This window comes from Anopheles gambiae, chromosome X, assembly GCF_943734735.2.
Source record: "Anopheles gambiae chromosome X, idAnoGambNW_F1_1, whole genome shotgun sequence".
NCBI lineage: Eukaryota > Metazoa > Arthropoda > Insecta > Diptera > Culicidae > Anopheles > Anopheles gambiae.
Genome location: NC_064600.1, coordinates 4,869,398 through 4,890,935, shown reverse-complemented (window position 1 = coordinate 4,890,935; position 21,538 = coordinate 4,869,398). Strand labels below are relative to the sequence as shown.

At 46.4% G+C, this 21,538-nt stretch overlaps 1 protein-coding gene across 10 annotated transcripts in view; it reads left to right on the top strand.

Annotated features, from left to right (window-relative positions):
* LOC1272003 (disks large 1 tumor suppressor protein) overlaps positions 1–20,163 on the top strand; it is a 48,151-nt gene extending 27,988 nt beyond the window's left edge. For 2 of the 10 annotated variants that reach the window (XM_061645691.1, XM_061645719.1), the window contains 13 exons: positions 7,928–7,960; positions 8,114–8,389; positions 8,473–9,080; positions 9,163–9,238; positions 11,891–12,028; positions 12,123–12,271; positions 12,343–12,631; positions 12,764–12,866; positions 13,930–13,971; positions 18,186–18,332; positions 18,417–18,699; positions 18,784–18,875; positions 18,945–20,163. In XM_061645691.1, the coding sequence (XP_061501675.1) occupies positions 7,928–7,960; positions 8,114–8,389; positions 8,473–9,080; positions 9,163–9,238; positions 11,891–12,028; positions 12,123–12,271; positions 12,343–12,631; positions 12,764–12,866; positions 13,930–13,971; positions 18,186–18,332; positions 18,417–18,699; positions 18,784–18,875; positions 18,945–19,051 (2,343 nt within the window). In that variant the 3' untranslated portion in view covers positions 19,052–20,163. Of the gene's footprint in view, positions 1–6,607; positions 7,310–7,927; positions 7,961–8,113; positions 8,390–8,472; positions 9,081–9,162; positions 9,239–11,890; positions 12,029–12,122; positions 12,272–12,342; positions 12,632–12,763; positions 12,867–13,361; positions 13,407–13,929; positions 13,972–16,341; positions 16,426–18,185; positions 18,333–18,416; positions 18,700–18,783; positions 18,876–18,944 lie in introns of all 10 variants that reach the window. The other 8 variants (XM_061645650.1, XM_061645660.1, XM_061645669.1 and 5 more) reach the window with 8 other exon arrangements.
* The last annotated feature ends 1,375 nt before the right edge of the window (positions 20,164–21,538 follow it).

Genomic DNA, 21,538 nt, shown 5'->3' with positions numbered 1-21,538 from the left:
ATAAAACGGACACAGTGGCAGTGGCAGGTCCCGGTTTGCGGCGAATCGTTTTTCTTTTGCTGCCACTGAAAATTAGACCGAGCATTTTGAAGCCTGCATTTCGGCCTCTCTTTTTTTTGTTGCAAACATTCCCTCACTATGATGCTGTGTGGGTGAGGGGTTCGTGGTAAAATTAAGCCGAAATTGGTGACAAAAATATTAAGTCACCAAAAATGAGTGTCGGCGCAAGCGCGCCCGCTGCTCTGCTCTTGCCTTTTCTTGCCAAAAAACCTTGCCTTGCTGTATGTAGCTTGAAAAGAAAAGCAATGGGAAATACACGCACACACACACACGCGGAGTGGAGAAAAACGTACGCACAATAATAGCAACAACAAAAAAAACTGCTCGAAAACGCACAGTCACACATATGGCACGCATCTGGCTGGAAAGGAATGCGTCATCAAACGTTGCAATGGGTACAGTTGTGTGCGCATCGCCATGAGTGTATGTGTATGTGTGTGTGTGAAGAAGTCACTCGAACGGTTTTTGGTTACACCACCGTGTATACACACACACACACCACGGTGAATGCCGTGGAATGCGGGGCAGAAAAGACAGTGCTAGAGCGCGAGCGTCACTTTCATTCTCTCTCTCTCTGTCTCTCTCGCCGCCGTTACCGTTCAATTCCACCGCAGAACGGGGTCCCCGGGTTTCTTCATTCAACCTTCTTCAGTGGGATGGTGAAAATGGAGATGAGGGGGGGGGGGAGATGGAGAAGAGGTCGCTTTTCTCGGTCGATGCGTTGGAAATTTGGCTGCGGCGGGAGCGGGTTTAAACACAAAAGCATTTAAACAATGGAAGCGGCAGGGGAGGGGGGGGGGGGTACTGACACCCCGAATCGAGCGTCATTCATGGACACACGGTGAAGGTTTCGTTGTGTGTATATGTGTGTGTGTATCTATGGGGAAAACAGAGTGAGGTGTGCAACGTGCCACAACACACAACTGTCGTGCGGCTTTCCGCGTACATTGCTGGCCAGCACACTGCTTAGCTCCCCCCTCCACCCCCTCGAAGACGACCACTTACCGTTGGGAGTGGGGTGCATAGCTGAAAGGTGCATGAGTGTGCGTGTGCGTGTCGACACATGCGTTCCGGCTTTATCTTTCTAACCTCTCGCGATCCCAAACCCATCCGTACGCCCTTTTTTTTTTTTTAGAGGGACAGAATGCCAAGCCCTCGGCTAGACTCGGTGGCCGGAAATGGTTTCCGAGACACGCCAAACGTGGCTGGCAAGTGTGGCAATCACAATAGAAAACATTTAGCAATGCCTTTTGATGTTTGCTGTTGCAATTATTTCAAAGTTCTAAGACCAACGCTAGTTTTTTGTTTCGCTTCATCAAACGGTCAGATCAAAGCCGGGTTTGTTTTGGCTAGAGAGAAAGGTCGGCATAAAAGTCAAGAATAGACTGTGACATCCTGCCTGGACTGGTAGCTCTCCGGCAGCATGGCAAGTTCTCGTGCTGAGTTCATTCATATTCTGATAAAAAAAAAACGGATTCAATCAGTGAAATTTCAGTTCGTACGAGATAATGCTCTTAAACGAAGACGGCAAAATGCCTTGTTGTCACCGTTTTTTTTTTAGCTTATTTGTTTTGGCACTGCATCCAGGCACTGTCAAACTAGGTGCGTCAGCAGCGGCAAACGTCATATTTATTTTTTTATTATATTAGACACTTTTACTATGAAAAAGAGCACAAACACGATTGTACTTTTTCTTCATTGCAGTGAGAGCGAAATTAACACTTCGTTGTTATTGTTGTTGTTGTGGATATATTATCAAACATTATCTTTTGCTGGGACACTCGATTGAGTCGTGAATGAGTCAGGGATTGAACACATAATCCAAGTACCGGGGACAGTGTAACTTGAGCCCGCGAATGTGACACATTTTCTAGAGCAAAAGCGGGTTTGAAAGATCGACGCAACTATGACGTCATCATTGATGTATGTCCTACCGTCCCTGGGTAACGCTATTAGTCGGACGAAGTGTATTCAGCGAAACAAAAAAAAAAACACTGTGCATAAGGCTTTTGATGGGGCAACGCTTAATTCCCAACCGCAGTGTCCTTTTTATTAGACACTAAGCGCTCTAGGCTGGGCCCAGTCCCGGTAGTACAATCGGTAAGTCGTACGCGACCCATCGACACGCCCGTCATGGAAGCAGTTCTCGTCTGGGGCCTCTCCGAGTCTCTTATTACGCTTGCGCAGCACTTCTTCATTGGGATTCAGATAAGATAATATCAACAGATAGCGGTAGAACAAAAAGAAGAAGAAGAAGAAGAAGAAGATATTATTCTGTAGTCTATCCAATATCATCCTAATAAGTGAAGACACAAACCCATCAAGAAGGATTGTTTCCAGTTCCCCAGTATTGATCGATAAGGATCAAGGAAAAAGTTACAAGGTTTCTTCTCGCTTTTGATCCACCGAGGACCGCCTTCTCAAAGGCAGTAGCGAACAACAAAGCATGCTCCGTGTTGTGCACTTCACTTACGCATAAGCCAACCCCTCCCCCTGGGTGGAAAAAAAAATCAAACCTAGTGGATCACCCTTGAAAGAAGAAGCGGGCTGTCACCCCTTGATCCTTGCAGCGCATCACATCCCAAGCTCATTCAATTTAATCAATCTTCTTAAAACGGTTCCCCCATCCCGATACGAAAGGATCGATCCGTTTTTTTTTTTTGGTTTCTTTCCTCTATTTGCAATGCTCTGTCGTCTACAAAACCATGCAACCATGGTCGTGCTGGAAGCGTGTCAAGGGCAGTGTTTGTAGAGACAGAGAGAGAGAGAGAGAGAGAGAGAGAAAGCGGAGTGGAAAACAAGACGCTAAAGCTTTTAGCTTTTTCCTAGAGATTTTATCCCTAAACAAGTCGTGTGTTATCGTGTTTTGCCTCTATACTCTATCAATCCTCTTGCGTGTGTGTGTGTGTGTGTGTGTTTATGTGAAGCTTGTACAACGTAATCAACCGAATCAACGATCAACCGGCCAAGTTCTATCAAACAAATCAATCAACCCGTGCAAAATCCGATTCTCGACCTTGTCGACGGACATTGGAGCAAAAAAAAAAGCAGAACAAACACACATACACACACACATACAGACTCGCGAATGTAAATCGAAACCTTTAAGCAGCATTCCAAGGTTATTGCAGAAAAGGGGCAAACCGGTGTGTAACTGATTCGATTACAAAGAGGCATCTAAATTTAGTTTCTCGAACTAACAAAGTCGCACAAGTGTTTTAGTTTTTATTGTTTCAAGCGTATTTATCAGCAAAAAAGCTTCGGAAATTCTTCCTCGGCATAGAGAGAGCGAGAGGGAGTTCGAGAATTGAACCCATTGCTTCGCAGTGGTGAAGAGGAGTCGCGCATTTGCAGTGAGGGATAACGGCAGCCGTACGTTATTGTTCGGTTAGGAGCGGGTAAAATGCTACACCGGGTATCGTAAGGCATGAACAATTCAAAGTACAACTAATATTTTGTTCCACAATTGTGCTTGTATCTCTAAAGCATGTCACTGTTATACTTTTGAGAGGTAAAACAGATGATAAAGAATCATAAATTGCTATATTTTTCTTCTTTAATCTTCTGCTTTAAAGGATGGTACTGCAATTATCCAGTAATCAGCGCATTCTAACTCTTGCAATCCAGACGCAAACAACGTCAAACAAGGCAAACAAAATGATTGGTATGGAACGGTATCTGAGTCGTGTCGGGGATTGGGATTTTGTGCACGTACAGCAACACAATTTTGTTGCTCGAAGCAAAAGCGAAACCCCGCAAAGCGAATGCAATGGTTCTTTTTTTTTTGCTTCTAGCATTAAAAACGTTGCTCATATGGGATATTATTTTTAGCAACATCTTGCCGCTCGGCACGCACAGAATTTAATAGATGCGCGGGTGTGTGACTCAACCGCCGGGGGCCGAGGTGTCGAAAGAAGCGAACGCCACGGGCTGGTGAGATGACTCACGCGGCTCCTTCTGCCGCGGTTTGCGATTATGTTTCACGCCCGCTGACTCGCGTCCCGATAAGTGGTCTCGCCGTGCCTTGCAGGAACTCCCAGTCAACGTGACGTGGAAGCAACTGCGGCGGGGAGTGAAACCAAAACAGCGAAAAAAATGCGAATCTGTCGAGATTAATCGAACGCATACCGATGCCCGCTACCATTGTCTCGGTTTTGTTTAGGAGTTACGGAGCGATGCGATCTGTGTGTGTGTGTGTGTGTGTGTGTCTGTGGCGTATCGGGATGATAGATATAGGGTGACACGGTTTGCATATTGAATGCAACTTTTGTTTCTGCCTATGCGCGTGTTTGTGGTGGCAACATTCTTCTCCCCGTGTGCACATTTCTGTGTTGTGTGCACACGGAACCAGCATCTCAATCACGGGGAGGGAGAAGGGATGGGGGAGGAATGGGGCCATAGCATTGAATCAGAAATGACGCCGATTAAAATCATTCGCGACGGTTCCATTTTAACCCGTTTGGCTGTCTCGCGCTGGGGGGTTATCAAGTTCGAGCGGAAGCAAAATTGTCTCGCAGCTTCATCTAAAGGGCGGTAAACACGTGTTTCTGCAAGAGAGAGAGAGAGAGAGAGGGGAAGAGAGAGAGGGAAAGAAAGAAGAAGAAGAAAAAGCTAATTTGATTACAGAAATCGATTTGCGAATCTTTTGACTGGCCTGCAAAACAAACAAGCAGTACTAAATCAACCCCAAAAGCACGAGTTGGGCCTCACAAAGGGGACATCCATGAATAACGTAACAAGGGAAAAAGGTATTTTTTTTTTTTAATTCCAGACAGCCTCCCTTTTTCCATATTACATCTCATGCGCGCAATACAATGAAATGCGGGAATGCACCTCGTCCATGAATTACGTAACGAATTTTTTTTTCTTGCAATTTATAGCCTAACAATAAGCACAAACAATCTGATGTCGGTTTTTTTTGCCCCGATCGTTTTTCTCCGCCTCTTGGCCTCATTTGACCTTGGCGATGTGTTGTTCCCTGTTGGTTTGTGTTTGTTGACCGAAATTTAACCATTTACAACCGACTTGAGCCTGAAACAGTTTAATTACAAGCCCTACATCATCACCTCATCCGCCCCCTCCCCCCTCTCTAAACATCCTTAATCCCCCTCTCCCTGCCCTACCCTCTCCCAAACTCAAATGGATTGTGCATTTGTTTTTCTGGCGTGTGTGTGTGTGTGTGTGACTGCGTGCGTGCGTGCTGTTTTGCTGTTTTCCTTTTACTGTTGCTGCTGACGTTTTGTCCCTCTGCCCCAGCTGCCTGCTGTGCCCCCCCCCATCCTCTCTCTCTCTCGATGGGTTGCGCAATTCGGTGCGACAAATTTCTTTTGTTTTCGGTTTGGCCCCAAAATCCCCCTCTGCCTGGCTGCCGGTGGTGTTTTAACCATCGTTGTTGTTGCCCATATGTCCATCAAACCCACAACCACCACCCCGATTGTGTATCGCCAAAATTTAATTTAAATTTCTCTCTCTCTCTCTCTCTCTTTTTTCTTTTTTTTTCTTTCTATCTCGGCCCTTACGTTGTTATCTGTGCGACTCGTTGCAATTATTTTCTTTACACCCCGGCTACTCTCCCACACTCGCCAACGCTACTACCTTTTATTGCTGTTATTTCCCAACATCTTTTGCACATTTTTAGGTTACTATCGTTTGAGCGAATAGTTAAATGTACCCGCGGTCGAGCTTGTTAGGGATAGAAACAAAAAAAAAATGAGGAGGATATAAAGCGGGAAGAGCCGAAGGAAAATTCCCGTGTCCTTGTGCAGCAGAGTAGATAAGCGACGATGTTTTTTTCATTACGCCCGACGTCAGACGTCAGAAGCGAAGCGCAAATGGATGGAAAGCACACTTGATGGTGCTTTGAACGGGTTGTTTTATGTGTGTGTGTGTGCGATTTGAAGTATCTCTGTTTTATTTTTCACGCGCTCGAAAAGCAAAGCGTTTTCAAGGAGCCGTTCTTTCCACCACTAGCTCTCGCCAGCAGGCTTTTATTTTAATTTTTTCCGTTCCTTTTGCTTTTTGCTTTTTTTTGCATTCGGCGCTCGCTCGCTGTCCTTCAATCGTCCTCCAGCGCGAGGCAGCGTAATCCTAACCATAGAAAGGCGATAGAGAACCAGAAAGAGAGAGAGAGAGAGGAACATCGACTATCCGATGTTCGTTCGCTTATGGGATAAAGCACGTCACTCAAGGAGAAAGGAAAGGAATCCTCCTTACCCTTCAATACCGATAACACGGGGGAATGGATGGGCGGAAGGCAGGGGCGTAATGAAGAGATGCTTTTTGTTTAGTTCCGTCGAAAGAAGATAATACAAAAGCCCCTTCTACTTTCCTTCCGTTTTTTTCTTCCTGAAATTGTCTATTGTTATTATCGAGCAATAGGTTTCCGCCAGCGCCCACACACAAACAATTCTCTTAAGTATGATGCGCTGATGGATAATAGAAAAATCCCGTTTAAAAATTGTTTGTGCTGTTATAGTGTGAAAAGCTGAAACGAAAAAAAAAAATCACAATTCACTTTATATTGTTTTTTTTTGTTCACAAAATCTAGGTGTGTGTGTGTGAGTTTATTTATATGTTACTTGTGTGAGTGTGTATGTGTTTGTGCAAAAGAGTATGCGCGTACAGTGCAAAACGATGAAGTGAAATAAAGTTGTTGAATATTAAAAAAAAAAAAAAACAAAATCAAGCGTACAAAACTAAGTTTTTGTATTTGTCGACTTTCTCCTCAAAGCATATTATAAAAAAAAGTCCTCGTAGCTTTACGGCAAACGTGAAGGAGTAGCATTTTCCGCACCTCCTTTCTAAGTGGCGGCTATTTATTTATTCTACCCTTTAAATGTGTTGCTAACGTGTGTGAAAGACTGCTCGCGGTGGGGGACGACCGGCACTAGTCGATTGGTGTAATAGTAGAAAATATAAAACAAAGAAGAAAACAGAAGAAGAAGACAACATTACACCAACATATTCAACAAACTCACAAGAAAAAAGCAAACTGAATCCAAAAAAAAAAAAAACATAAGTGACTGAGAGAAACAAACATAACAATAACACAAACAAGATAATAAAAAAAAGAAAAGAAAGGCAGAGAGAGAGAGAGATTGAGTAAGAGGAAGTAAATAATCAAAGGACAAAACAAAGAAACAAAAAAAGTATGACCACAAGGAAAAAGAAACGTCAGCAGGACGGCGGCGGAGGCGCAGGTGGTGGGGGATTCCTCAAGAAGGTTTCCTCCTTGTTCAGCCTGGACACGGTATAGTACACAGTAGTTGCTAGCGCAAGTAGTTTTGTAATTCGTTGTAGTTTGCTGTTGTTTCTATACATATATATATATGTGTGTGTGTGTGTGTTAACGTTTATCAGTTTCATTCACAAGTTGCTTGGCGTGTTAGTGTTGTAACAATTTAAAAATTTTACTAAAAAAAAAACGATCCCCACTGCCTATCAAAAATAATTTTCAATAGAAAATTATTCTCTACGACAGAAACACATGACAAATTTATTGATTATCTTTTAATCTCCCTTAAAAAAACCGTTTTATTTAACTCCCCACGAGCGTTCGAGTAATGTCCTGCGACCAGAATGCTTAAAAACTACTTTTGTCCCACGGGTTGCATACATTTAGGGGCCTTACGTTACTCAATCAGAAAACAAACGCCTGCATGTATGCAATCTTAAGATAGGGACAAATTGGTTTTGCGGCAAACTAAAACAAACTAACACCGAGCGAAGGGATTACAAATAACCTACCCTAACACTTGCCGCCGTGCATCATCCCGCACCAGCTTGAACTGACGAATGTTTTTTCTTCTTCTTCTTCTTTTCCGTGTGTGTGTGTGTGTGTTTGTGTGCGCTCATTCTCGCAACCCAGGTTCCCACATCGAATGCAAATGACACCAAACAGGTAAGCTCGTTCGTTTACAACAGGTCGCTTTGCTGCAAAAAGCTGAGCGTTACGCAAGCGTTACGCCACTGGTTACATCCACAACACCTCACTAACGCACCGTTTCTCCCCGTCCGGGCACGCTGTTTTTTTTTCTTTCTTCCTTTCCTGCAGCTGAATGGCGATTCACCGTGGGAGTACGACGAGATCACGCTGATCCGTGGCTCGACCGGGCTCGGCTTCTCGATCGCGGGCGGCACCGACAACCCGCACATCAATCTCGATGCGTCGATCTACATCACCAAGGTGATACCGGGCGGTGCGGCCCACGTCGACGGCCGGCTGCAGGTGAACGACTGCATCGTGGCGGTGAACGAGGTGCGCGTGGTGAACGTTACGCACGGCGAAGCGGTCGATGCGCTCAAGCAGGCGGGCGATCGTGTAACGCTGGTAAGTGGCGGGGCTGTTCTCACCAAAAAAAAAAAAAAAAAACATACACTTAATAACACACACACACACACACTCTTCCACAGCACATCCGGCGCAAGCGGCCACCGGCCCAGGCCCCGAAGCTGGAGGAGATCGAGCTGCTGAAGGGCAGCAAGGGGCTCGGCTTCTCGATTGCGGGCGGCATCGGCAACCAGCACATCCCGGGCGACAACGGCATTTACGTGACGAAGATCATGGAGGGCGGGGCGGCCCACATCGACGGGCGGCTCGCGGTCGGCGACAAGCTGATCGCGGTCCGGACGCCCGACGGCGGAGAGCGCAATCTCGAGAACGTGGTGCACGAGGAGGCGGTCGCGACGCTCAAGGCGATCACCAACCGGGCGACGCTGATCGTGCAGAAGACGAACATACTGCAGGCGCTCGCCAACTCGATCAGCAACCTGAACTCGCTGTCGACGAACGCGATGAACAGTGTCGGCGTCAGCATGGTCGACCATGCGTCACCGGATGCTGGTGGCGGCGGTGGCGAGGCCGGCGGAGGCGATACCGAGATGGTGGCGTCGACGGCCCGCTCCCATTCGCCGGCGTTCGGGCTGGAGAACAGCTCGTCCCGGTACGCGTCGTCGAACGTGCTGGAGACGGGCATGCCGATCGGGACGCCGCGCGCCGTCAGCAGCGAGGACATTACGCGGTAAGCGGAGGCGGGCAGAGAGCGCCATGTGTGGTTCGCCAGCTTCGGTACTGAATTTGCTTCCTCTTTCTTTGCGTTTTAGGGTGCCGCGCACGATCGTCATTCGCAAGGGAGCGTCCGGGCTTGGTTTCAACATCGTCGGCGGCGAGGATGGACAGGTACGGGTCAGATGTAGCGACGGGTTTTAGGGAAACGCTAGTTCATCCTACTCGAAAGTAACGATCGCTTGGGACTAATGACATTTTTTTTAATAAGGGTCATGATGTGTCAGATTGTAAGGCGCGTCTTTAATTTGAAAAATTACACACCTACTGTAGGCCTATCTGTTAGGCCTACAGTATCTGACACATCTTAGATCTTAGATATCTAGATCTGTATCGGACATACTGTTAAGCTTATCTACCCTTCTGAGCTAGTCAAGTTTGGCACGTTAATACTAGTGATGCGTGTTGCTTTTCCGAACCTGCCAGATGCGCGATTCGATTCGAAAAAGAACGTCAATCGTTCTCTTCTCTTTGTGTTTAGTCAATCACAAGGATCGCCAAAATTTAAAGAGATAATTTGATGCTGCTAGTAAATTCAATGAAAAAAAAATGCACCACCGTTGCCTATCTTCCTATCTTATTAGTATAAGTGCGTCATTTGGGATGGATTGTGGCAATGTATGGATTGCTGTGTGTTGGATGCTACACCGTTTCCCTGTGCCTTAGATCTTCTTCGTAAAGCTTAATGATTGTGGTGCATGATGCATTGAACCTTCCACAATAATGCTGGTTTAGAAAATGGTTTATCAGCCCGTAGAACAGCGCTATTTGTATGGACAATTACAGTGCATTTTTTCGGTCATTTAGATGCTCCGGCACTATAAAGCAGGGGCGGATTTAACGGTACGTGGACTGAGCGGCCGCGGGGGGCCCCGTGGATGGTAATTCTAGTAATTCCAACAGTGTGTACAGTAGTCTCATCGAGAACTTTTGTCCCAATAGAGGCCCCACGGACAAAGAGCCTTCATACTTCGTGTTTGGTACTTGGTGTCTAAAAAGGATCTAGAGCTAGCCCTGATATTTTTTAATATATCATTTCATACACTTAAAAAAACGATCAAGTATAATTATTCGTTGTCTGGCAGTGCCTTAGATCGTCATCAGGAAGTTTGTGATCTAGGTGCTACACTGTACTCTAGTTAAAATTTCAGATTACGTTTTGACAACACAGTTAACAATGCATACAAGATGCTAGGTTTTATCTTTCGACAATTCCGATAATGTCGTCATGTCTTAAGTCTTATGTCGTTGTTTTCTTGTCTTGTGCGCTGGTGGGTGATGTCTTTGTTTCGCGAATAGCACTACGATGATTAACACAATAGATGCAATACAACGGAAGTTTATAAGAATTGCACTAAGGCCTGCTACACGCTCATCCAATGCTGTCATTCAACTCCCAAACGCTTTATTGTTGTCATTTGCTGTCTTAGAAAAAAAGAGCTGACTTGTGCGGACCATTTCTTCGGACAAAGGAGCCATTTATTGCGATATATGGGGACCGCTCTTTCATGCCACTCAATTAGAATTGAATCACATGAATCTTCAGCGATGAGTGAATCGAATCTCGAATCGAATATCCAAATATCCATAAATCTCCAAAAATCTCTAAAGGTTCATAAATCTCCAAGAATTTATGAAACTCAAGAGATTCATCAATCCTAAAGGAATCATCACTCTCCAGGGATTCACGAATATTTAGAAATGTATGATTTTCAAAAAATTGAATTTACACGGTCCCATGGTACAGTGTAGTGATGTACTCTCCTCTCCAGAGCGCACCCACGACTCCGATCCGACTCTGACTCCAGCAAAATGGAACTACAACATCCGGAGCAGTTTGGAGTCGTTCGGAGTCGTTCGAAGTCGGAGTCGTCCGGAGGCACTTCGTATATAGGCCTTTGTTTCGAAGGCCGATTCCGGACGACTCCAACTCCGAATGACTCCGGGGAGCTCTGAGCAACTCCGGACGACTCCGCTCGACTCCGAACGACTCCGAACGACTCCGGATAATGCAGGGCGGGTCTGCCTTCCGGAGTCGAATCCGAATTTATCGGAGTCGGATCGGAGTCGACTCCGGATTTTTGCTAACTTTACCCATCACTAGTACAGTGGATAACTTGCACGACTTAACAATATGCTCGTCGTGGGTTCATGCCTTCAAGGGATGCAGCAAGACAAACGATCCGGCTGCGGTGGTACTTGTCAAAGAGTCTCGTGTATAGGCGTGTATAGGCTGGCATCCCAAGGTTGTTACGTCAAGAAGAAGAATAATAAGAAGCCGAATCTTGCCAATCGAGGTTCCGATTCACTGAATCACTTCAAAGATTCACTCAGATTCATGACTCCGAATCAGGTTTAGCCAACACTACACTCAATGCCCTTGAACATCTTGTTGTGTATTTAGGCACCCTAAAACTACAGCCAGCGTTGCCATGGTGCAGGGCACAGGGATAGGTCGTGATACAGTTTGGAGAGATTTTCACACTTTATATTTGAATTGTTTATGATCCTCCGACGCTTTGAGCTGAAGCTAATGATTGAGTTTTCACGAAGATGCTAATGATATTTCCGTGACGTTGGTTGGAAGTTGTGTTGGAATTATCAATTAAAAACAAAAAATGTGGGAGAAAGGTTGTCCGTCCGAGTGCTTGTGTGCTTTCTACTCAATCGCCTTTCAATTAATTCTCTCTCTCTTTCTCTCTCTCTCTCTCTCTCTCTCTCTCTCTCTCTTTCTCTCTCTCTGCTTATCCTTCTCTCCTTCGACAGGGAATCTTTGTGTCGTACGTGCTGGCTGGTGGTGCGGCCGATCTCGGCGGCGAGCTAAAGCGTGGCGACCAGCTGCTGTCCGTCAATGGCATTAGCCTGGCGAATGCGTCGCACGAGGATGCCGCCCAGGCACTGAAGGTAAGCTCTCAAGCATCCTCCTTCTTTCTGTTCCACGTGCTTATCATGTTTCTCCCCCCCCCCCTCCCCCCCCCTTCCCGAAATCAATCCACAGAACGCCGGCGGCACGGTCACGTTGGTCGTGCAGTACCGGCCGGAGGACTACAACCGGTTCGAGCAGCGCATCCAGGAGCTGAAGCAGGCGGTCGCAGCCGGTACCGGCACGCTGCTGCGCACCACCCAGAAGCGCACGCTCTACGTCCGGTAAGCATTGTTGCTAGCTGTTGGCCCGCGTGGGCGAGTGTGGCAGGCCACTAATCGCTCCCCCTTTGCAGCGCCCTGTTCGACTACGACCCGAACCGGGACGACGGGCTGCCGACGCGCGGCCTCCAGTTCCGGCACGGCGACATACTGCACGTGACGAACGCGTCCGACGACGAATGGTGGCAGGCGCGGCGCGTGATCGGCGAGGACGAGGAGGAAAGCATCGGCATCGTGCCGTCGAAGCGGCGCTGGGAGCGCAAGCAGCGGGCCCGCGACCGCAGCGTCAAGTTCCAGGGGCATGCCGGCGCGAACAACAACAACAACAACCTGGAAAAGGTATCGCCAGCGGGCGGGGAGGAGGTGAATGTCGCCCGTGACACACGCGGTCGCACGGCGCAACACGCGGATGGCGGTGGGCAGGAAGCAGACGACTAATCGAGACCCGGGGGCGGCCTGTGCCCCTTTCTTTCTCTCTCCCTTTTCCTTGGACAGGTGTCGACGCTGGATCGCAAAAAGAAAAACTTCTCCTTCTCCCGCCGGTTCCCGTTCATGAAGAGCAAAGACGACAAGAACGAGGACGGATCGGACCAGGAGCGTAAGTTGATGACCACCCCACCAACTATCCTCCTTCCACCATCCCCCTGGCTCCCGGGATGCTGTGTGACGATTGTGTGTTGCCACGGGCTGTTTGTTTTCTGTTTCGATGTTTTGTTTTTGCTCCCCCCCCCCCCCCCCCCACCCTTCCTGTAGAGTTGTATGTGTGTGCCGTACCGTACACCATCGCCCGTCTTTGCAAGCCGTCACACCCCGTCACACTTCCGTCAGGCTCGCCCGCACCGCACCCTGCAGCTCATGCGTCGCTATTTACATGTTTTTCTTTTCTTTTTCCCCTTTTTCTGTGTTTCGTTTTATATGTGTTTCCCCTTCGTGTTCCTTCATACTCATACTCCCGCTCAACTCCATCTACCGTGGCCGCCCGGTCAAACCATGTGTCTACCGTGTCCGTCCCCGTCGCCGTGCTCCCACCAACTCCCACCACCCATGCGCCACGTGTTTGTGTTTGTGTGCGTTTTCGATTCGCCTCGGCCAGCCAACGGCAACCTGAGCGATCCCAATCACCATGATCCCGATCAGCGTAAGTGATGTCCCAAAACAGAAACAAAAAAAAACGTGTGATCCCAATTCCCATCTCCATCCATCGTCCCAATGCTCCGTTTCCCTTAACGCCCCCTCCCACACCCATAGCGAGCTGTCATAAGTGTTTGGTGGTGGTGTATTGTTTCTGTTACGAGCCTATTATATTTGTGTTCCTTTTTTTTGTTTTGATCCAACGTCTTGTAGTTTCTGCTTGTGTAAAACTTGTGTACGCACGCTTTTAAAAATCTGCACACATACATACAAATATTTAAAAAAAAAAGAAACAAAGAACTATAAACTTTTTCGTTAGGCGACGAACCTGGTACGCGCGCTCACACACAAAAAAGCAAATAACAGTACAGACAGCGCTTTGAACGGAGTTTAACCCCTCATCCCCTCCTCCACTCAAACGGTAGCTCTAATAATTCTAGGCAACACAACAACACTCCTCTGACAAAATCGCAAAAAAACCCACACACCGTCTCTGAATACTCTAATCGTCATCTCCGATCCATTTCCAGCTTTCATGCTTTGCTACACACAAGAAGACGCGAACGCGGAAGGTAAGTTGTACTGGAGTTTTTTTGTTTGTTTGTTTGTTTGTTTTGGCTTTTGTTATCACTTTTTGTCAGCCTTTTTCTTCGTACCGTCCGATAGGGAAACGCTCGCCCGCCCGGGCTTTTGTGTTTCACCACCCTCTCCCCCAATGCGCTTCACCAGTTGTTTCTAACTATGTTCTTACCATTCGAGAGACGCTTCGAATCTTCTGCGTGTGCGCGTGTGTGTGTGTGTGTGATGTGTTGTTTTATAGTTCTAATATTTATTTATTTTTCCTTTTAATTTCGTTTTGTTTTGTTTTTCTTCGATGGTTGGGGTTTTTCTTTGCTCCGATTATTTCTCCGGTATTTATAGGCGACTATTTGAATGCCCCTTCCAATTTGATGGGTTTGCAGATGTGTTTTCTTGCCACCATCGTTTTCTTGGCTTCCGCTGCTGCTCCGCTAGATGCATTGAGCGTCCAATCTAGCTCTCCGTACAGTTTATCTGTTACCCTTTTGCTTTCCTATTGATTTCCGTTCTATTTTTTTTTGTTAAATACGTGTTTTCAGTTTTGTATGTAAAGTGTTTCCAATAAGAATACGGTTGTGGTTTGATTGTGGTGATTGGTGTACTTAGGCGGCGGTCTGGCAGCCATCGAAGTGCTCTGCCCTCTGTTCGATGTCTTATAGACCTGTGCATGGTGCACTGCAAAACACCTAAACTTTCAACTGGAAAATGATTTTAATCTTTTAAATGAATAGCCAGCTAGAGTGGAAATATTGAACAAGCAATTTGCTAGTGATTCTCAATAACAATGATAAAAACCACCGCTTAATTTAATAATGAAAAATCTAACACAAATGCAGTGCATTACATACACATAACATTTTTATACGTTTTATGCCTGTAATTTTTAATTTTAAATTCATTTAGTGTTGGGTTTCATGACTCTTTCGATGAGATTCATTCATATGAATCTTCAGAGATGAGTGATTCGAATCTCGAATCAACTCTTCAAACATTCATGAATCTCTAAGGGTTCATGAATCTCTAAAGATTGATGAATCTCCAAGGATTTATGATTCTCGAAAGATTTATGAATCTTTAGAGATGTGTTTTGCAAATCATGCAAAATAGTTAAGTTGCGCGATCTCACCAAACAACATCCCCAACATCTTAAACAACATCTTAAGGCCGTCGTGGCTTTAAGCCGCACATTGACCTTCTTCCCGTAGCAAGGCAAACTATCCGGCTGCGTGGACTTGCCAAGAAGTCTCGAAAGCCTGTACAGGATGACATTACCATGTAGGTTGTTGTTTCAAAAAGAAGAAAATGTATGAATCTCATGAGATTCATGAATCCTTAGAGATATGAATGTTTTGAAATTCATGAATCTTTCGAGATTCATGAGTCTTTTGAGATTAATCAATCTTTGGTGATTTAAGAATATTTGGAGATTCATGAATCTTTGCTACCGGGATTCAGATTCATTGAATCATTTCAAAGATTCATTCAGATTCATGAATCTGAATCAGATTTATCCAACACTAAATTGATTGTGAAGCGTTCCATTAATTTGGAATCATTATTTGTCGAAGCAATACATAGTTTACACGAAATTTTATGAAGAAAAAAAGTCAAACTACGTACACAAACTTGCAAATATCCCGAATCTAATTCTATCTACCGTAGAATGAACATATGCGTGGTAGCTTGATGTTCATGAAAGTGCTCTGATCATCACAAATGAGTACGTGACACGGACACGGATTTTGTTTTGGTCAGATTTTTTTATGACATTGACAGTCACATTTTACTGACTGAGTGATAGGCTCGCGACGTGGTTTTGTTTGTTCGTGAGTGTCTGACGGTGCATCTCCATACAGCTCTATACGTTCGTTCGAGTCTGATGTCTTGTTCGCTTGCTGTCAGAGCGCCGCCTGAGTTGCGCTTCCCGAAAGAATACAGGGTTACTCACCTATCCTGCTATCGGTCGCATACTTTCTACTGTCTCACGACTTCACCGTGCCTGGGCCATCTCTGACTGATAGGTGGTGCTGACGAGATTTGGTCCCACTTTCAGTTTTTTTTTGACGTTATTTTCTTCTTCATCAGTATCTTTTCTCATCTCGCTCTTTCTCTGTCTGTCTTCTCTTGATCGCTCCTCTTTTTACTCCTTGTTTGGTAACATTTTATTTACTTTTTTCTTTGACCGATCTCTTACTTCGTTTCTTTTTTCGGTTTCTTCTTTGCGTTTCATCTCTTCTTTCCTCTTTCAATTGTGCTTCTGTCTGTCTCTTTCATTTTCTATCTCTCTTTCTCTCTCTTTCTCTTTCTCTCTCTCTTTCTTTCTGTTTCTATACACTTAATCTGTATCTCTTCTTCCTGTCCAGGTGGTGGTGAAATAATCTACCGCGTGGAATTACCTGACATGGAGCAGATAACTCTTATCTACCTGGAGAATAACTATGCTGACTGTAAGTCTGCCATCCAACGGGCACGCGTTTTCGGCCAGATTTTCTGACCGTCTCTTCCTTTTCCTGATGAGGCTGTCTTTCACTCTCTCTCTCTCTCTCTCTCGCTCTCTCTCTCTCTCTCTCTCTCTCTCTCTCTCTCTCTCTCGTTTCTCTATAACGTTGTTTTTTTGATTCTCTCATTTCCGTTCGATTTGTGTTGTTTTGTTGTTCTTCTTCCGTTGTTTTGGTTCACTTTTCAACTTCCCTTTTCTAGAGCTGCTTCCCTTTTCGGCAGTTGAGTTTCCATTTGTTTTTTTTTTCTCCATTTCACCGCTCGTACTTCCCTCTTTCTTCCATTGTTCTGGTCGCCCACGTTCACCACGTTCATTTTACTGCATTTCTACCACCACTGCACTGCTCTTCTTCTCCAGCCGTTACTCCGTTCTGTCACTTTTCCGCTCTTGTTCGCTCATTTTGCTCTCATCCGTGTCACCATCCGTGTTGTTCTTGTGGCGTTTTTGCGCATCTCGCTGATTCATCGCACATGTGTTGTGTTTGTTTGTTTGTTTCTCCCCTCGCATACCCCTTCCCACCACTCAAACCCCTCTTTTTCTGCCCCTCTCCCTCTCTCTCTCTCTCTCTCTCTTACTCCCCTCGGTTGGCAACGTCTCTTGTACGGTCTCTTTGCGCAAAAGGGACTGCTTTTTAGTCACAGGCCAGGAGGGTACCACCATCATCGTTTTTGCTTGCTTATAGTGTTCGAGTTGTTCTTGTTCCTGTTTCGCGTTGTTTTTATTCCCGTTTCTTTTTTTAGTTTTTCTTCCTCTTCTCTTAGTGTGGTGGGAGTTTTCCCGTTTTGTTTTGTCCCACCACAGCAGGGATGTTACGTTGCGTCATGAGGGGGAAGGGATTGGCTTTTGGGGGTTTTTGCCAGGTAGCGTGTCCGGTCGAGCTGAAAAGTTGCTACGAAAACGATACACTTTTTGGTTCGCGCTGTTGCTTCCTGCTTCCACCCAATTGGAAACATCTTACAGCTCCGCGATCGCCCGCCGTTGTGGATGTGTGAACCGGTTTAGTGCATGTTTGCATTGTGTTTGGTTTCGGCTTTTGAGTGCATGTCTGTTGGAAGTGTGAGCAAATGTTTTCTTGGAATAGAATTTACTTCGATTAAGCGAGACGACGAACCCTGCAAATGCTTCAATATGTTCAAGTACTCGTTTTAGCTCAATTTGCCTTGCAGTAAAAGGTATATTTTTTAGTTTAAATTGATTTACAGTATTTTCATTTCAGTTTCTTGCTTCAATTTCTCGTGCTTTTTCGTTGTTTGTTAAATTTATTTTGAATTATATGTTTAGATATTCTTCTTTTATTTTATTTTAAATATTTTACTCCAGTTATCCATCTTATTGCATGGTTCTCCGTTTTGTGGCTTTTTTTCTTCTCTCTGTTTGTTGCTGTGCTGTGTGTTTTTTTTTTTTTTAAATGAACTGCAACCTCTGCCCGGCATGATGATACGCCTCTTTTTGGTGTGCGGATGGCTTTTGCTGTTTTGTTCGTTTCAAAAATCGTTGCACTAAAGCGGTGTATGTCGTTATGTGTCTGTGTGTGCGTGTATGGCTGTGTTGTGGTGGCCGACTGTTAATTTCGAGCACCGTTTCGAGCTACGTTTTTGGGCGATCGAACCACCAGGCAAAAGCAAAGCCACGTTTCACCCACACCATTTCTAACGCATTGTTTCTTTCTTTCTCTCTCTCTCTCTCTCTCTCTCTTTACCACCCCAGCGGAGGAAAACATCCTGTCGTACGAGCCGGTGCAGCGCCTGCAGATCAGCTACACCCGCCCGGTCATCATACTGGGCCCGCTGAAGGACCGCATCAACGACGACCTGATCTCGGAGTATCCGAATAAGTTCGGCTCGTGCGTGCCGCGTAAGTGGCTTCCGATAGTGTGTGTGTGTACGCGTGTGTGTCAGCTAGCTGTGTAACGCCCTATGTTTCTTCCCCACTCTATAGATACAACGCGCCCGAAGCGCGACTACGAGGTGGACGGGCGGGACTACCATTTCATCGCGTCCCGCGAGCAGATGGAGAAGGACATCCAGAACCATCTGTTCATCGAGGCGGGCCAGTACAACGACAACCTGTACGGCACGTCGGTCGCGTCGGTGCGCGAGGTCGCCGAGAAGGGCAAGCACTGCATCCTGGACGTGTCGGGCAACGCGATCAAGCGCCTGCAGGTCGCCCAGCTCTACCCGATCGCCATCTTCATCAAGCCGATGTCGGTCGAATCGATCATGTACGTTCGGTGGCGCCGCGGTGGAGCGAGCCGATTCGATCACCGTGCAATCGCTAACCCTCTTTGTTTTTCCCCCCCCCGCAGGGAGATGAACCGGCGCATGACGGAGGAGCAGGCGAAGAAAACCTACGAGCGGACGCTAAAGATGGAGCACGAGTTTGGCGAATACTTTACCGGTAAGGTTTCTACCGCCGCTGCGGCGTTGTGCCACCGGCAAGCTAATGCTTTCATTTCCTCTCCTCCAGCCATTGTGCAAGGCGACACGATCGAGGAGATCTACAGCAAGGTGAAGAACGTCATCTGGTCGCAGGGCGGCCCGACGATCTGGGTGCCGTCGAAGGAATCTCTATGACCGCAGGCAAGCATCACCTGGACGCTGCCACCAAATATGCGCGCCCGTCCCGTGTCCCGCACCTCCTCCTCGTCGGCCACCGCCGGGCCCCATTGACCACGATCCGGGCGACTAAAAGGACTCCCGACCCCCCCCCCCCCCCCCAGCAGCAGCTGCAGCAGAGCGGAGGGAGCGAGAGCGCGGGTTGTGTTGTGAGCATGGGAGAGTGGATGCGCTTAACAAACACACATAACTACCTACCCCCCCCGTCTCCCCACCCCTCCCCAAATATGACACTCCCTCCCCCCCCCCCCCACCCCCACCCGGGAAATTGCGAAGAGAAGCAAGGTGAAGGAAGGGGAGGGAAGCAAGTAGAAAATAAATTACACCCCCCACACACACATCTACACCCAAACACACATTGAGAGCGAGACAGAGAGAGAGAGAGCGCGCGCGGGGGAGAGCAGCATCACGTAGAAAAGCAAGAAAAAAAGCAAAAAAAAAACCGGGCAACTATTACATAAAAAGAAAAAAATCGACACACACACACACAATTGTTAAAAAAAAGAAGTGAAGAGCGAGCAGAGCGAAAGAGAGCGAGAGAGAGAGGGTGAGGGAGAGAAAGGAGATGCGTTTTTTTATGTTTTCTTCATACTTTCATAAAACGTATCGAAGGAAGCGTTTTGTCATTTAGCACCCATTAAAATTAAATTGTATTGTAGCGAGAGAGAGATAGAGAGAGAGCAAGAGAGAGAGAGAGGCAGAAAGAGGAGAGAGAAAGCGCAAGTAGGAAGGAAGAATGAAAGCGAACGGAGGGCGGCCGGCGTCTCAATCAAACCACACTGAAGTTTGTGTGGAAGAAAGAGAGAGAGAGATAGATAAAGAGAGAAAGAGAAGGTTAAAAGGGGTGCAAACTGTTGTTATTTAGTGAAGGTTTTTCGGATGACGAATCGAGAAGGGGGGGGGGGGTGGAGGGGAGGAGGCAGTAGCTAGCAAAAATCTTAACTACAGAGTCAGAGAGCGAAAGAGAGAGAGAGAGAGAGAGTGTGCGAGAAAGTGAAACAGTTGGGTCAGCGAGTCAAAGAAACAAAAAAAAGGTGCTGAGGAATGGGATAAAAAAAACAAAACAAAAACTCCACAAAAAAAAGGCAAAACGGCAAAAGTGCAGCTAGCGAGGACGAACTTGGGCAGCCTCGGAAACCCTTCCTCACACACATACACACACACTCACATACACACGCAGAGTAATAAACTTGAACGTATTTATATCGAATACTTAGACTACTTAGAATCGGAAGCTGTGCTCGTGTTGGCGGCTGTTTTCCCGCTCGGTTTGGTCGCAGGAGCAACTGCAGGGAGGCGTGGGGAGGGGGGGGGGGGGTGGCCAGCGGCAAGAGGGTTAATTTTATAGAAAGAAATACAACTGTGTATGGCTGTGTGTGTGTGTGGTTACGTTTGTTGTTTGTTTATTCCTTTTTTGATTGGCTTTTGGAAAATGTGGAAAATCGCAAACAAACAGAAGAAGAAGAAAAAAAAACACACACACACACACAATTTGCGCGAATCCTCCATCCGCTCTATTGGTAGGGTAAGAAGCTACAGCATATCCCAAAAAGCAAAAGAAGAAGTAGAAGCGAGAGAGAAAGAGAGAAGCAAAAGGTTGCAGATTTGGGAAAAGCGCTCTATACATGGCAAAGGCATCGTTTCTTAATAGCCGCGCCATGCGGTGTACTGTGTATTCTTGATATGCTAACACACACACACCCACACACCCCCATTCACACCCCCTCTTCTACCGCTTCCGGTTAGGAAGTAATGTGCGCGGAATGTTGTTGTTTTGTTGCCGAAAAAAAAAAGAAAAAAGCTTAGAGAGAGCGAGAGAGAGAGATAGAGAGAGAGAGAGATAGAGAGATAGAGAGAGAGAGAGAGAGAGAGAGAGAGAGAGAGAGAGCAATGTGTAATTAATGATTTTTTCCTTTTGTTTCTAGAAAAGCATTATTATTGAATAATAATTTTATTTTAACTGTAACACTGGCCAAGCAGGGCCCGGGCAGAGTAGCTTTTACCCGTTACGTGCGTGCGTGTGTGTGTGTGTGTAGGAGATGTGCGTATAGGCGTTCGTGTTTTTATTTGTAGTATGCCCGACGGTGGCGGCGCTCCCGCGTTCCGTTTGCTCGCCACCTTGGTTTTTAGGCATGCCTGTTTAAGCTTCTCGTTCTTTTTTTTTTTTGGGTGTTTTGCCGCCAGGTGGTCAGCAAGTAGCATGTATTATTACTAGCAGAATAAAACACAATAAACAAAAAAAAAGCAAAACTTAACACTTGACAGAAAAGAAGAAGCGGATCGGAAGCGTACAGCGGGATCGTTCCTCACTGCCACAGGAGAGTGTTTTCCCAGCTTCCCCTGGCTCCCTTAAGACTCAGCCTCCCTCCCACACACCCCAAGGAAATGGCAGTGGAAATAGTAGCGGCACAGACGGAACCAACGGCAGGCATGACCAGGGCATGT